Source organism: Belonocnema kinseyi, chromosome 3 (assembly GCF_010883055.1).
Source record: "Belonocnema kinseyi isolate 2016_QV_RU_SX_M_011 chromosome 3, B_treatae_v1, whole genome shotgun sequence".
In the NCBI taxonomy this organism is placed as follows: Eukaryota; Metazoa; Arthropoda; class Insecta; order Hymenoptera; family Cynipidae; genus Belonocnema; species Belonocnema kinseyi.
Genome location: NC_046659.1, coordinates 155183793 through 155199815, shown reverse-complemented (window position 1 = coordinate 155199815; position 16023 = coordinate 155183793). Strand labels below are relative to the sequence as shown.

The 16023-nt window shown below is 23.6% G+C and overlaps 1 protein-coding gene across 1 annotated transcript in view; it reads right to left on the bottom strand.

Moving 5' to 3' along the window:
- Positions 1–7843, bottom strand: part of LOC117170171 (prefoldin subunit 3) — a 9083-nt gene extending 1240 nt beyond the window's left edge. Inside the window, exon 1 of the mRNA XM_033356746.1 lies at positions 7689–7843. Within this exon, the coding sequence (XP_033212637.1) occupies positions 7689–7781 (93 nt within the window). The 5' untranslated portion in view covers positions 7782–7843. The remainder of the gene's footprint in view (positions 1–7688) is intronic.
- Positions 7844–16023: the final 8180 nt, after the last annotated feature.

Genomic DNA, 16023 nt, shown 5'->3' with positions numbered 1-16023 from the left:
CGATTCATCTTTTTAACTGAAAATTTAAAAATTTTATTGCAAATTCGTTTTTTTTTTCGATGAAAATTAATTTCTTTGACTGAAAATATAATTATTCAATTTCTCAGTGAAATTTTATCTTTTTTTAACACAAGATTCATATATTTAATTGAAAATTCATTTTTTTAACTGGAGATGTGACTATTTCATTTTTTTGTTTGTTAGAAATACATTTCTTTAGGTAACAGTATAACATTTTTGTTAAAAATCAATTTTTTGGCAGAAAATTAATATCTTTGCATTAAAATCATTTTCTGACTTTTCCATAAAAGCGTCCACATTTTCCTGCAAGATAATGCAAACAAAAATTCGTCATTTGACGAATAAAAAAAAGAGCAAAAAATCATGAAGAGGGTGATCAATTTTTCATTTTCTTTCGACATTGATATTCAAAGAGCAGCAATTTGATTTTGTAACGTTCATTTTAAACATCATTTAACACCATAGCATAAAAAAAAACAAGAATTTTGAAACGCATACTTAAATTTTCTAGTATTAAAAATTCAATTTTTAGCTGAAAAGTCATCATTTTACTCAAAATTAAGTACTTTTCTTAATAATGTAACTGTTTTGTTTAACTTTTTCTTTGTTTTGGTATGAAAATTAAATTTTTTAACTAAACATTTTACTCAATAAAATAAATCAACAAAATAAATGCCCGGCTTTTTCCCAGTTCGGAAAAACATTTTTCACGATCAATGAAATTTAAAAAAGCAACACTAAAGCTAATCAATTTTCCACTTGAGGTAATAAAAACTGAACTGCAAATGAAAGCACTCAAAGTGGAACTGTTAAATTTTGAACTTTTAAAATTGAAATTTAAAAGTTTTTAATTTAAAAAAATTGTATTTAAATGCTCAATAATTTACGTGTATAAAATTGAAGGTACTAACATTTTTTAAATGTAAAAAATATAAATCCATGTTATCGTTTTCAATACTCTACATTAAAAAATCAATCAATGAACTTTAAAATTTTCAAAATTATATAATTTTAAGGAATTTTAAGCTAGAAACATCAAATATTGAAAAATTGAAAAATTTTTAACTGAACACTAATTAATTTAGAAATTCAATTATTTTGCTTTTAAATTGTTTATACATCTAAGGAAAACTTCAAAATTTTATTTCAAAATCTTAAGACATCTAGGAGTTGTTTTAAATTGGTTTGAAATTCAAAATTATTTTGGAAATTTTTTCAGAACTTCTAAATATGAGTCAAAACAAATTAAATTTTTTCTACAATTTTCAGAAAATTCTGCAAATTTTAGAAAATTTCTTTACAATTTCAATGTATAAATAACAATTGAACATTTATTATTTGCAGGCAAATATTCAGTAGTTTTAAGAGATATGTAGAAGTTTATAAAAGGTTCAAACTTAATGTAAAACTTGAAATGATAGCCTCGTATATATTTTATTTTGAAAAATTATTTTAAGAGAATATTTCAAAGTTTTTCAGAGAATTAAACAAAATTTTTTAAAAAGATTCTAGAAGATTTTAAGAAAACTTTATGAAATTTGCATGATAATTTTTAATATTTTTAAAACTCCTAAATATCTCTTCAAATTACTCAAATTTTTTCTACAAATGTTCATTTGTAATTACATATCAAATTTTAAAAATGTCACTCTCAAATTAAGCATTTTTCGAAATTGTAACAATTCCAGGTTTTCGATGTCAAGCAATTCAGTTAAAGATTTTTTACTTTTAGATATTTATTTTCAATTTACTTTTCATCAATAAAAATTCAAATATTCCTAAACATCCAATAATTATTTTTTTTAAATTAAAAATTAAAAATTGAATCGGTTAAAAATGGTATATTTCCGTCTGAAACAATATTTTAAATTTAATAACATCCTCCAATTAAGAATATATTATTATGAAGTTATTTTAAAATTGAAAATAGTTTATAAACTTTCAGTCACACGTTCAAATTTGTTTAACGACTAAGACTTTAAAATTGAAACAGTTTAAGTTTTAACGTTAAAATCTGAAAATTCTTAAATTTTGAAAAGGTTTAAAATAGTTTTTGTTCACTTTTTATTACTTAAAGTACAGATAAATTAAAAAAATGAATTTATTTATTAAATAAAAATGTTTTTTATCCCAAATTTTCAACATCAAAGGCTTTTATTTTTTATTGATTCAAGTCTTTAAGAAAGCATTTAATAATTCTTAAAATTAAAATTGTAAATATAGAAATAAAAATTTAAGATGGAAAATTTTTAAAGTAAAAAAATTTGGAATTACGCATTGTGAGCTAAAAAATAGCATAATTAAAATCCATAAAAATTCAACGAATTATTTAAAAACAGTTCAAATCGAACGTGGACAAATTTTTCTTCAAATCAATTAACATTCACAGAGCAGAATTTTTATATTGTAACCGGTTTTCCGCGGTGAATTTTTTTAACTTTGCGGGTCAACTAAAAACAACACATTCTTATTCGTGACGATCATTCAAAACATCCTTTAAAACAAGAGAGAGAAAAAAAGAATTTCGAAACAAATACTTAAATTTTCCATTAAAAATTTAATTTTCAGCTGAAAATTCATTATTTTACTGAAAATTAAGTACTTTGCTTAATAATGTAACTATTTTGTTAAAATTTTTGTTTGCTTTGATTAAAAATTAAGTTTTTTAACTTAAAATTTTACTATCCCAATCTATATTTTTGTGATGAAAATTCATTAGTTTGGTTGAAAATTTATTCTTGTAACTGTTTAAATTAAACTATTCTATTTTTTTATCGGAAATTCATTTTTTTTTTAAATTTTAGTGTCAAATTAATTTCTTTAGTTGAGAATTTAATTTCTTGAAATTTTGTTAATTTTTTTGGTAGACGATTCATATTTTTGACTGAACATTTAAGAATTATGTTAAAAATTCGTTTATTTTCCTCGTTGAAAATTAATTTCTTTGACTGAAAATATAATTATTTAATTTCTCAGTTAAAAGTACATTTCTTTAGGCAACAGTATAATTTTTTGTTAAAAAATCCATGTATTTGATTAAAAATCATTGTTTTTTTTGTAGAAAATTAATATTTTTGCATTAAAATCATTTTCTGACTTTGCCATAAAAGCGTCCACAACTTCCTGCATGGTAACGCAAACAGAATTCATAATTTGATATAAAAAAAGAGAAAAAAATCATCAGGAGGGTGGTGGAAAAACTTAATTTTCATTATTTCCTGATTTTTCTCTGATGAATTTTTCATTTTCTTTGAACATTAATATTCAAAGAGCAGAATTTTTATATTGTAACCGGTTTTCCCCGGTTAATTTTTTAAATTTTCCGGTTCAACTGAAAGTAACATCTTTTTTTTCGCAAATTGCAAACATTTATTTTAATGCGTGACGTTAATTCAAAACATCCTTTAAAACAAAAGAAAAAAAAGAATTTCGAAACGAATACTTAAATTTTCCACTGAAAATAAAGAAATTTGAAAAAAAATATTTTCAAAAAAATAGTTCAATTTTTAACCTGGAATAGTCAAATTTTAAACTCAAAATATGAGTTTTCAACTAAACCAATGAATCTTTAATTAAAATAGTTAAATTTTCAACAATAAAAAATTCATTTATACTAAAAAATATAAATTGTCAATCAGAATTTTAATAATTATATTTTAACTTCGAAAAATTAATCTTCAATCAAGCAGAAAAATTTACAACTAAGATTATTGAAAATCAAATTAGAATAAGATAAATCTTCAGTAAAAAATTACTTTCCACAAAAAAAAAAACAGATAAATCTCCAACCAAAATTATAAATCTTGAATTGCTGGCAGAAATCTTTTTTTAAAACAAAAAGATGAATTTTCAACTAAACCAATACATTTTTGACTGAACTAGTTAAGTTTTCAACTAAATATCTTATTCTCAACCAAGAAGATTAATTTCTACCAAAAAAGATAAACTTTCAACAAAATATACAAATTTTCAACTAGAAGAAAAAATGTTAACAAAAAAAATGAAGTTAAATTTCCCGTAAAAAAATTAATGTTTAAACAAAGGGATAAACTTTTAACTAATTCGATGGAATTTTCAGTTTAAAAATATATAATTTTCAACTCCAAAAAAATAGTTTAATTTGCAACTAAAAAAATGAATTTTCAAACAAGAAGATTCATTTTCTACTAAAAATGTTTTAAAAACAAATTAGATGAATTTTCAAATAATAATGAAAAAATTGCAACCAAATATTTAAATTTTAAACTAAAACAGAAGAAAATTTTGACTAAAAGAATGAATCTCAATATGGAATAGTTGAATTTTCAACCGAACGTCTTATTTTCAACCTGGAAGATTACTTTTGACCAAAAAAGATGATTTTTCAGCTAAAAAAGTATAAATTATCAACCGAAAAATGAAGTTAAATTTCCAGTACAAAGAATGAATTTTTAAACCAGAAAATGATTTTTTAAACTAAAATGATGGAAGATTTAATAAAAATAATTACATGTTTAGTTAAAAAATAAGTATTTTTAACTAAGAAAACTATTTAAAAAAATTAATAGTTACATTTTCAAACAAAGCGATGAATTTTCAACTAAAATTGTAAATATTGGACTGAGACAGTTGAATTTTAAATCAGAAAGATAAATTTTCAATTAAAATGACGACTCTTTAACTAGATTAATTGAATTTTTGTCCTACAAGACCAATTTTCAACCAAGAAAATTAATTTCCATCACAAAATATGATTTTTCAACTAAAAAAGATAATTTTTCTAACAAAAAAACTCCTTTCCACCCGCAGAATAAAGAAGTTTTCAATCAAATAGTTCATATTTTAACCACAGGAATGAATTTTTAATAAAACTGATGTATCTTCAACCAAAAAAATTGATTTTTGATAAAATAGATTAACTTTTAACAAAGTAACTTTAATTTGAACCTAAAAAGAATATTAAGTGACAAATAGAAAGATAATTTTCTACAAAGAAGGCTAATTTTTCACAAAACTCATACATTTTCAAATAAATAGTTTAATTTCTAAATTCAAAATATCAGTTTTCAACTAAATAGTCGAGTTTTCATTCAAAAAGGATATATTTTAAAACAAAAATAGAATGCTTAGATTTTCTGTTAAAAATGTAATTCGTAACAAAAACAAAAAACGGATTTTAAGCCAAATAATTTAATTTTCTATTTGAAAAGTTACATATTTATTTGAGAAAATTTATTCTCAACAAATTAGTTACATTTTCAACCAGAGCTGAATTTTCAATAAAAATGATAAATCTTCAATCACCAACATTAATTTTTAACAAAAGAGATAAACTTTCAACTAAGTAATTTTATTTCCAACTTCGAGATAAATTATTTACAACTGCCATAATTTTTTAAATAATAATTTATTCATCGATGTAAATAATAATTTAATTAAATATAAAAAAAATATCCAAATTGTTGAATTTCGAACTAGGAAAGATCAATTTTCAACAAAAAAATGGACAGTTAAATTTTTGTTTAAAAGAAATATTCTTCAAACAAAAAGACGAATTTTTAAACATAAAGATTAATTTTCTACAAAAATTTTTACTCGAAAGTGGTTGAATTTTAAAGAAAAAAAAATTTGGTAAATTCCCAACGAAAAGTGTAAAAAATTTATATTATAATTCAGAAAATTCAATTATTTGGTTAAAAATTGAACTATTTTGTTGAAAATTTGTTTAATTATTAGTTGAAAATTCATGTTTTTTGATTGAAAACTAATATTTTTGTTGAGAAATTTTCTTCTCTTTTATAAATGCTAGTGTTTGGTTCAAAATTAACTTTTTTGTTGAAAATTTATATTTTTGTGTTAAAAATTAAACTGCTTTACAAAACATTCTTCTTTTGGCATTAAAGTTCAAGAATTTTGATAAACTTTATTTTCTTTCGTAAATAAAAAATCTATAGTAATTCCTTTGTCTTTTTCGTTCGATAAATGTTCCTTTTAGTTAATAATTTATATATCTTAGTTCAAAATTTGATTATATTGTTAAAAATTCGGTTTTTTTGTCGTTGAAGATGAACTTTTTACGAAAAAAATAAGTTGTCTAATTTTTGTTAAAAATTTATCTGTTTTGCTTAAAAATTGAATGATTTGGTTCGAAATTCATGTATTTTGCTAGAAATTCGTCTATTTTGGTGTAAAATTATATTCTTGTTGGTTGAAAAATCGTATTTTTTGTTAATGTTGGAAATTCCACTTTTTGCGGAAAATGTAACTTTTCTATTTTTGGATTAAGATATAAATTTTTTCCTTGAAATTAAAACATTTGTGTAAAAATACATTTTTTTAAAAACTTGTCTGTTTTGATAGAAAACTAGACTTTTTGGTTGAAAATTTGAATATATTGTTGAAATTTTGGTTTTTGAAAATTAACAGTTATGAGGAAAAATTAGTTTCTAAATTTTTGTTCAAAATTGATCTGTTTTACTTGAAAATTCAACTATTTGTTCAAAAATTCATTCTTCCATGACAAAAATTAACTTTTCCATTTCTAGTTAAAAATTCAAATTTTTTATTTGAAAATTGAAATAATTGTTTAAAAATTCATATATTTCGTTGAAAATTATTTTTGTTTTTGTTAAGAATTAACTTTCTCATGGAAAAATGAACTTGTCCGTTTCTGGTTACAAATACATCTTTTTTACTCGAAAATTCAAATTCATGTATTTTGTTGAAAATTATTTCTTTTTTGGTAGAAAATTAGTTTTTTTTTTGTTTTTGTTAAGAATTAACTTTCTCGTGAAAAAATGAAATTGTCCATTTCTAGCAACAAATTATCTTTGTTACTTGAGAATTGAAAAATTTGTTTAAAATTTTATGTATTTCGTTGAAAATTCTTGAACTATTTGTTGAAAATTCGTCTGTTTTAGAAGAAGTATATCTTTGGGTTGAAAATTCGTTTTTTGCTGTTGAAAATTAAATTTTGTTACAACAAATTTAACTTTTTAACTTTTGGTTAAAAATTCTTTTATAAATTGACCAAAATTATTTAAATGATGAAAACATGAATTTCGCTACGATTTGAAGTAAATTTCCGTTTTTTTTTTGTTTAAATTTTGAAGATTTTTTCGTATTGCAACCAAATTTTGTAGAGTGGGGGGGGGGGGGGGGGGGGGGGGGGAGGCAGAGAAACTATAAAAAAATTCCACAAACTACAAATAAGAACCTCCCTATTATGCACACAGAAACATCAAATTAAAATTTCAAGTTTATTCTCATCGACAGTTGCTTGAAGTGCCTTTTACAGAAATTCCCAGACTTTTGCAAAATTATTCTCAAAATTCCTGACTGTTCCCTGATTTTCAGGTTTTCTCTGACCTACTGTCAAGTTTGCCTTTTTTCGTGACCATATAAGGATCTACATATATTGAAATGATCTGTCACTCGTATCGGTTTAAATCATGAATTTGAGGTTATGTGATGTTTCGTCGATTAGAAAGATTAGAAATATATTAAAAAACTTTAGAATTTGACAAAGTTAATTATACAGGTGAAATAAAAAACATAAAAGAATTTAACTTACTCTGGTAAAGTTAAAAAGAGTCCAAACAGGATGAAATGAAATATGATACAATTTTTGGATTGAGGTTAGAATCGTTAAAAATTGACTGAGGGGTTGTTTTTGTAAATGTAATTACCACAAATTCGGCTTCGGGGATGCCAGCGTATGATTTTTTCGTTTCACTTGATTCAGCGTCTACTTTATTGTTACTCTCCTCCATTTTGAGCATGCTTGAAAATTGTTGAAAATGTTGAAAATGCAACGAGTGCAGCGACTCACTTCGCAACACGCGTGTTTTTTGAAATAAAATATAAAGACGAATTTACAATACGCTCATTGGTGGAGAGACTTCTCAATCTCAATGCTGATTGGTTAATGTTTTTCCCGCCTTAATTCAAACTGGACAATATATGAAGTTCTTTTATTCTTGGTTGATTATTGATATTGCAGTTTGATGCTACAAGAAACTTTAATTGAATTTTATTTTATTAGAAAAATAATATAGAATTAGGGAAACTAAAGTCACATAAGGTATAGTTTATAAGAAACATATATTTTGTAATCCCTGTTAAGAGTTTGATAACAAGTTGAAACATGTAAACAATTTATTATAAACAATATATATTGTATATATAAACAATATATTGTAAACAATTTGATTATATTTTTTTATAAAAGCTCAGTATTAATTGATTCACAACAACAATAATTCCGATTTTTTAATTTCATTCAGGAGGCCTAATTATTTAAATAAATAGAATGTAAAAATGAGACATTTCAGAAATATTTTTTTTCACTGAAGAAAAAGGCGCAATGAAATATTTCTGCATCACAATGAAAGGACATGTACTTCTGGAACATAAATATTTAGTTTAAAAAAATATAGTTTTTATCAAAGAATAGACGAATTTTCAACGAAATACATGAATTTTTAAACAAATATTTTAATTTTCAAGTAAAACAGATCATTTTTTAACCAAAAATAAGAATTAATTTTTCCGTGAAAAACAAAATTTCAACAATATATTCAAATTTTAAGCCAAAAAGATTAATTTCCTACAAAAACAAATTTTTAACAAAATACATGAATTTTCTAACAAATGTATGTATCCACCCTAAAAGATGACTTTTGAATAAATATAGAATTTTTTGTTACAAAAGAAAAAAAAGTTTATCAAAATTGTTGAAATTTAATGCCAAAGAAGAATTTTCTCTTTAACACTTAAATTTTCAACACGAAAAATATGAATTTTCAACTTAAATGATAAATCTTAAAAAATTGTATTTTTTTACAAAAATGTGGTTTATCATTCAACTAAATAGTTCAATTATTAACCACAAAGTTTAATTTTCAAACCAAAAATATGAATTTTCAACGAATATTGTAATATTTTAAACAAAAAACTTTTGAATTTTAACTAAAAACAATCGAATGAAACCAAAAAAGACAAACTGTAAAGAAAATAGTTAAGATCTCATCCAAATAAGTTTAATTTTCAACAAAATAGTTGCATTTTTATAAAAAAAATTAAATTTTTACTAAATAAGATGAATTTTTAAACCGAAAATACAGTTTAGAAAACAGTTGAATTTTTAAATAAGAAATATATAAGAAGAATAAAAATAAATTTTTTGGAAAAACGACACAAGCTATGAAAAAAAATTAATAAAAATTCAGCTCTTTTCGTAGAACATTAACAGTTTGTTTAAAATTTAATATTTTGTTGCTGATAAGTAAACTGAAATGATTTTTGGATGAAAACTATTTTTTCTGAAAATTTGTCTTTTTGATTTAAAAGTTCATCTTTTTTAGCATAAATATTGCATTTTTTAAAAGGGACTGCTTTGTTTAAAATTAAACTATTTCCTAGAAAATTTACTTTTGTAAATTAATTATTAATCCGTTCCTTTGGATTAAAATTTAGCCTTAGCAGAAATTTTTATCCAAGAGCGATTTCTTGGATAAAAATGCAACTATTTGGTTGAAAATTCATACTTTTTGCTTGAAAATTCTGCTGTTTGGTTGAAAATTAAATTATTTTGTTAAAAAGACATACTCTTTGGTTGGAAATTCTACTTTTTGTTTAAAGCTTGCAATTTTTTCTCTCCTGATTTAAAAATCTATTTTCGTTGAAAATTTATTTTTTAACGAAAATTATAACTTGGTTGAAATTTAACTCTTTTATTGAAAATTATTTTTTTTTCGTTAAGGGTTTATAATTTTAATTGAAAATTCAAATTTTGGGTTGCAAAATTTTGATCATTTTTTCTTTTTCGTAAAATTTTTTTTTTATAAATGAAAATAAAATTATTCCAATTGAATATTTCATAACTTTAGTTGAAAATCCATCTTTTTAGTTAAACGTTAAATTTTATAAATGAAAATTTAAGTGTTCTATTTGTAGTTGGCAATTTATCATTTTTTTTTGTTTGAAATTTCATGTATTTTGTTTAAAATTCATCTTTTTGGTTTAAAATCCAACTATTCCAATTGAAAATTTTTCTTTTTAGATGACAATTTATGAATGTGGTACAAATTATTATCTTTCAAACTAAATGTTTAACTATTCAATTTTTTGTTAAAAATTTATCTCTATATTTGGCTGAAAATTTGTATTTCTTTATTGAAAGTTCAATAATTTGGTTAAAAATTCATGTATTTTGTTGGAAAGTAGTTTTTTTTTTATATACAATTAATCTTCTTGTTTTAAAATCAATATTTTTTGTTTATAATTCTAGTATAATAGATAAATACGTATCTTTTGTTAAAAATGCATTTTTTGCGTTTAAAATTTCATTTTTGGTCAAAAATGAATCCTTTTTAGTTTAAAATTCAATTATTTTGTTGACCACTCATGTATTTTGTTAAAAGAAAGTATTTTTTTGTAAAAAATTATTATTCTGTTTGAAAGTTCATCTTTTTGGTTTAAAATTAAACTATTTCACTTGACAATTTATCTTTCCAGTTGAGGATTCATCAATTTGGTTCAAAATTATTTTTTTTTTAAATCACAAAATTAACTATTCAACTTTTGGTTAAAAATGTATTTTTTTAGTTCAGAATTCAGCTGTATATTTTATTGTAGATTAGTCTTTTTTATTGAAATTTCAAACTATTTTGTTAAACTTTTAATTAATTTGTTGAAAATTTAATTGTTTTGTTGCAACTTAAAGTTTTTTGTTGAAAATTCCATTAATTTCCACTCGAAATTTAAAAAATTTAAAGCGTTTTTTTGAACTAATGTTCTGATAAGAATTCAACTATTCTGTTATATAAAATGATCTAATTTATTAAACCTCCATTTAACTAATCCATTTTTGGGTAACAATTTATTGATTTAGTCGAAAAATTAAACTATTTTTGTTTTGTTTTTTGAGAATTAATTTTTTTTGGTTGAGAATTAAAGTGATTTTTTGAAAGTTGAGCTACATTGTTAAAAATTTATTTTTTTCGTTGAATTTTAACGAAAAATTTTTGATTTGTAAGTAAAATTGTTGAATTTTAATGTATAAGTAACAATTAAATACTTATTATTTGTAGACAAAATTTAGGTAATTTAAGTTTTGGAAATATTCAAAATTATCATGCAAGTTTTCTAAAGTTTTCTTAAAATCTTCCAGATTCTTTTATGACAATTTTTTACATCTCTTAAAACCTTTTTAAATATTCTCTTAAAATAATTTTTCTGCATTTTGTTTTGAATTAATTTTTATTCTTTTTAAAACTTCCACATATCTCCAAAAGTAGCTCATATTCTCCTCATGTTTCTTCTGCAAATAATAAGTGCTCATTTGTTAATTATACAGGGTGTTCCAAAAGTATTGATACTCCTGAATAACTTTCAAGGATCGCATCCTATACAAAAGAATAGTCTTCACAAAAGTTGTATGGTTTGGTCCAAGGAATCCAATTGTGACCTTTATTTTGACTCCAAGGTCATTTTTGAAGGTCGTGTCAAGGTCAACATTTTTTTAAAAAAGGAAACCCCTGTTTTTTATTTCGGAAATGAAAAGAGCGGGAAATACTACATTGGATTATATATTTTAACCTTGGGTCAAAATGATCTCTAGAGTCATTTGCAGGTCATTTCAGTGTAAAAAAAGTAAAGATACTTTAAATAATACTTTAAATAAATAAAATAAAATTTATACAAATTAAAAGATTCAAAGATTTAAGTAAAAGTCAAGGTGACCATTAGATTCCTTGGACCTAACCGTACAACTTTTATCTGAACCTTTAATTCATAGGATGTGATCCTGGAAAGTTATTTGGGTCAGATTCTTTTCTACACTGAAACGAACTGAAAATGACCCTTAGAGGTCATTTTGACTCAAGGTTAAAATAAAAAATAAATGTAAAATTTTTCGCTCTTTTCATATCCGAAATAAAAAATAGGGGTTTCCGTTAAAGAATATATGTTGACCTTGACATGCCCTTCAAAAATGACCTTGGGGTCAAAGTCAAGGTCACGATTAGATATCCTGGGCCCAACCATATAACTTTTGCCATAACTATTTTCTTGTAGGATGCGATCCTTGAAAGTTATTCAGGGATATCCATACTTTTGCTACACCCTGTATATATAAATCTTGAGGAAAATTGTAAAAATTAGCAAGATTTCCTAAAAATAGTAGGAAAAATTCACTTAATTTTAAAAGACATTTAGAAGTTATGGAATAATTTCAAAAATAATTTTAAATTTGAAAGAATGCAAAACAACTGCTAGATTTCTCAAGATTCTGAAATAAAATTTTGAAGCATTCCAAGGATGCTTAAAATATTTAAAATGAAAATAATTCACCTTTTATTTTAAGAAGTTTTTAGTTTAAAAAATTACAATTTTTCAATGTTTAATGTTTCTAGCTAAAAATTCCTTAAAATAATATAATTTTGAAAATTTAAAATTCATTAAGTAATTTTTTAATTTAGAGTTTATAAAAACTAAAAATTCTAAATTTGTCAGCTTTAAATTTAAGTTTTTTAAATCTCTAATTCTTACAAATTTTTAATTTTTAATTTTAAACTGTTCAATTGATAAGCGTTAGTATCTTCTACGTGTAATTCATTGAGCATAAAAAATTTTGAATTAAAAAGTTTTAAGCTTACATTTTAAAAGTTCAAAATTCAGCAATTCCACTTTGCGAACCGGGAAAAAACCGGGAACTGTATATGGTCTTTTTTATTTTTAGAATCTGGCAACTTACGTCGATGAATTGCAGGAAATCTTTATAAGAATAAATAAATAAATATTATGTATATGAATAAGAATAATTGCACATGAAAACCTTTTATTTTTATAATCAGAAGTTTGTATTCACTTGATGGTCCTGTAAATCATATTAACCTAATTACCACCCCTGATGGAAGTACAAAGGCAGATATCCTATCTTTAATCAAGTATCCAATCTCTTTGTCAATATAAATTCACGTATATTTTTTAAAATACCGTCTTTTCTATCTCATCTTATTCCTTATCCTAAACACTTCAATCTTTTTTTAAGCGCAAATTCTTTGTGCGTGGTACAGTTTTTTGCACGAGGAATTAATGCATTTGAATCCTCACGTTACGTCAAGTTCGAACGTCAAGTTACGTTACGTCACGCTCCAGCAAGATGCGCACGCATTCATGGAATTCGAGGAATTCATGGAAATCACGGAATGCAAGGAATTGCGCGATTTGAAGGAATTCCATAAATTCACGTCTATCCTTTTCCCCTTTGATCTGAATTTCTTCTCTTCTCCTTTATCTATTCACATCAATCTCAGTTCACGTCTCTCTTTCAAATACATCCTCTCTATCTCATCCTATCCTTAATCTATCCACTTCAATCTATTTCTATCACTTTGTTAATCTCAATTTAAGTCTACCTCTTTCAATCCCATATTCTCTATCTCATCCTATACTTCATCTATCCTGCACTTCAATCTATTTCTATCTCAATCTAATTTCACATCTATCCTTTTTTCTACGTACCTCATTCTATCCTTTATCTATCCACGTCAATATTTTTCTGTCTCTCGATTAATCTGATTTCACGTATTTCTTTCATAATCCTCTCTTCTCTATTTCATCTTATCCTCTTTAATCCATGTCAACCTTCTTCTATCTCCTCTTCTTCGTCTCATCCTGGCCTAAATCTATCAATTTCTACATATTTATATCTCTTTTTTCATCTCAATTGACGACTATCTCTTTCAATATCCTCTTTTCTATCTCACTCTTTACATCATCTATCTACGTCAATCTGTCACTATCTCTTTCAATATAATTTTCTGCTAATCTTTTTCTATCTCTTCTTCATCTCATCCTATTCTACTTCTATCAACACCTATCTTTTTCTATACCATCTTTTATGACTCATCCTATCCTTTATCTATCATTGTCAACCTTTTTCTATCTTCTCCTCTTCTTCTCGTCCTTTTCTACATCTATCAAGGTCTGTCTATTTCTATCTCTTTCGATCCCCTCTTCTCTATCTCATCCTATCCTACATCTAGCAACATCTATCTTGTTCTATGTCTTCGTCAATCTAAATTCAGGTCTATCTTTTTCAATACTCTTTTCTCTGTATAGCTCATTATATCCTTTATCTATCCATGTCAATATTTTTTCTATCTCTTGGTTAATATAAATTCCCGATTATAATTTTTAATACACTTTTCTCTATCTCATCATGTACTACATCTATCAACGTCAACCTAAAGCTTTTGTCGTTAGGTGGCTGATGGTATAAGTAACCAAACAAGCGAAATAAGTATTTGGGCCTTTAACTAAAAGCCCGACAAATCGTTTTGCTGTTTTTGGCTTAAAGTTAAAAACTGTTTCAGTTAAAATATTACATTATTCGTTAAAAATTCATATTATTTTGTTAAAAATTCAACCTTTGGTGTAAAATTAAACTTTATGGTGGAAGGTTGAAAGACTCTGTTAAAAAAAGCGTTTTTTTGAGAGTCGTTATTTTAGTTCAAAGTTCATTTCTGGTTGGAAATTCAGTTGTTTTTTGTTCTTTAGTTGAAAGTTTAAGTATTTGGTCAAAAATTGATATTTTGAATTGAAAATTCAATTTTTTTGGATAAATATGGTATTATTTTGCAAAAAGTATGTCTTTGTTTAAGGTTGAAAATTGAATTATTTTGTTCAAAATTCATATTTTCGGGTTGAAAATTTAACTGTTTTATAGAAAATTCTTCTTTTGACTGAAAAGTTCAAAAATGTTGATGAAAAGGTTTTTTCTTTCTTGTCTAAGAAATCTTTATTTTTTAAAATTCGTTTTTGTTGAAGATTGATTTTTTTTTACGAAAAGTCTTTCTTTTTGATTAAAAATTGATATTTTTCATTTAAAAAATTCAACTATTACTTTAAAAAGTCATGTATTTTGTTAAAAAAGTTTGTGTTTGGTAGAAAATAAATCTTTTTTATTTAAAATTCGTTCTTTTGTTTCTAAAATTCATATTTTTTAATTCAAAATTAAACTGTCTTCTAAAAAAATTATTTTTAGTATGTAAATAAATGAAAAAATAGATAAAAAATGTTTTTGGCTGAAGTTTGATTTTTCTGTTTTAAAATTAAACCATTTGGTTGAAAATTCATCGTTGCAGGTTAAAAATTTAACGATTTGGTTCAAAATTAAACTATTTATTTAAAAGTCATTTTTTTGTCCATATTTCATCTTTCATATCAGAGTCATATATTTCGTTGCAAATATTAAATTAAAATTATGTTTAAATTTTAATTTTTATCCATTTTATAAAAGATTCTAATGCAACAAATATTATAAGATTAAAATCCAGGCTAATTCATGATTATTTTTTATTTAAAATGTACAAATTCTAAACAAAGTTAGTCAATTTTACTTGACCATTTTTTTTCTGCTGCCTATATAATTTGTCGATTAAAATTGGATGAAATCCCACACTAAATATTTATGTTCCTGAAATTTTATTTTATTCTGATACATAAGAATTTCATCTCAATTTTTTCTTCGCAGAAAAAAATATAACTGAAATATATAATTTTGTCGTTCTATTTGTTTATATAATTGAATCTTACTACAATATTATATTAAAATATATTATTATTATTTATTGTTTTTCTGGTAAGTCATATTTGCATTTTGCTACATTATAAATAAATTATAAATATAGCATCGAAAGTGTAAAGGATTGGATATAAAGAAAAATTTGGTATATTTTTCACACCTATATTTAAGAAAAGTTGGGTTCACAAATGAGAATAATAATGATTTATTTTAGGATACTTTGCATTTTATCACAATCTATATTTACATAAGATATAAATTTCACCTAGAAATAATAAAATACAATTTTTCATGCTCAGGACATTCAAGTTGCCAAGATATATACAAACTTTATTGACGATTGTTATTAAATTTTTAAATAAAAAAAAACATATATTCTGTTACAAAGAATGTCAAGTATTAAATATAAACTGTGCAAAGGAAATATTTTG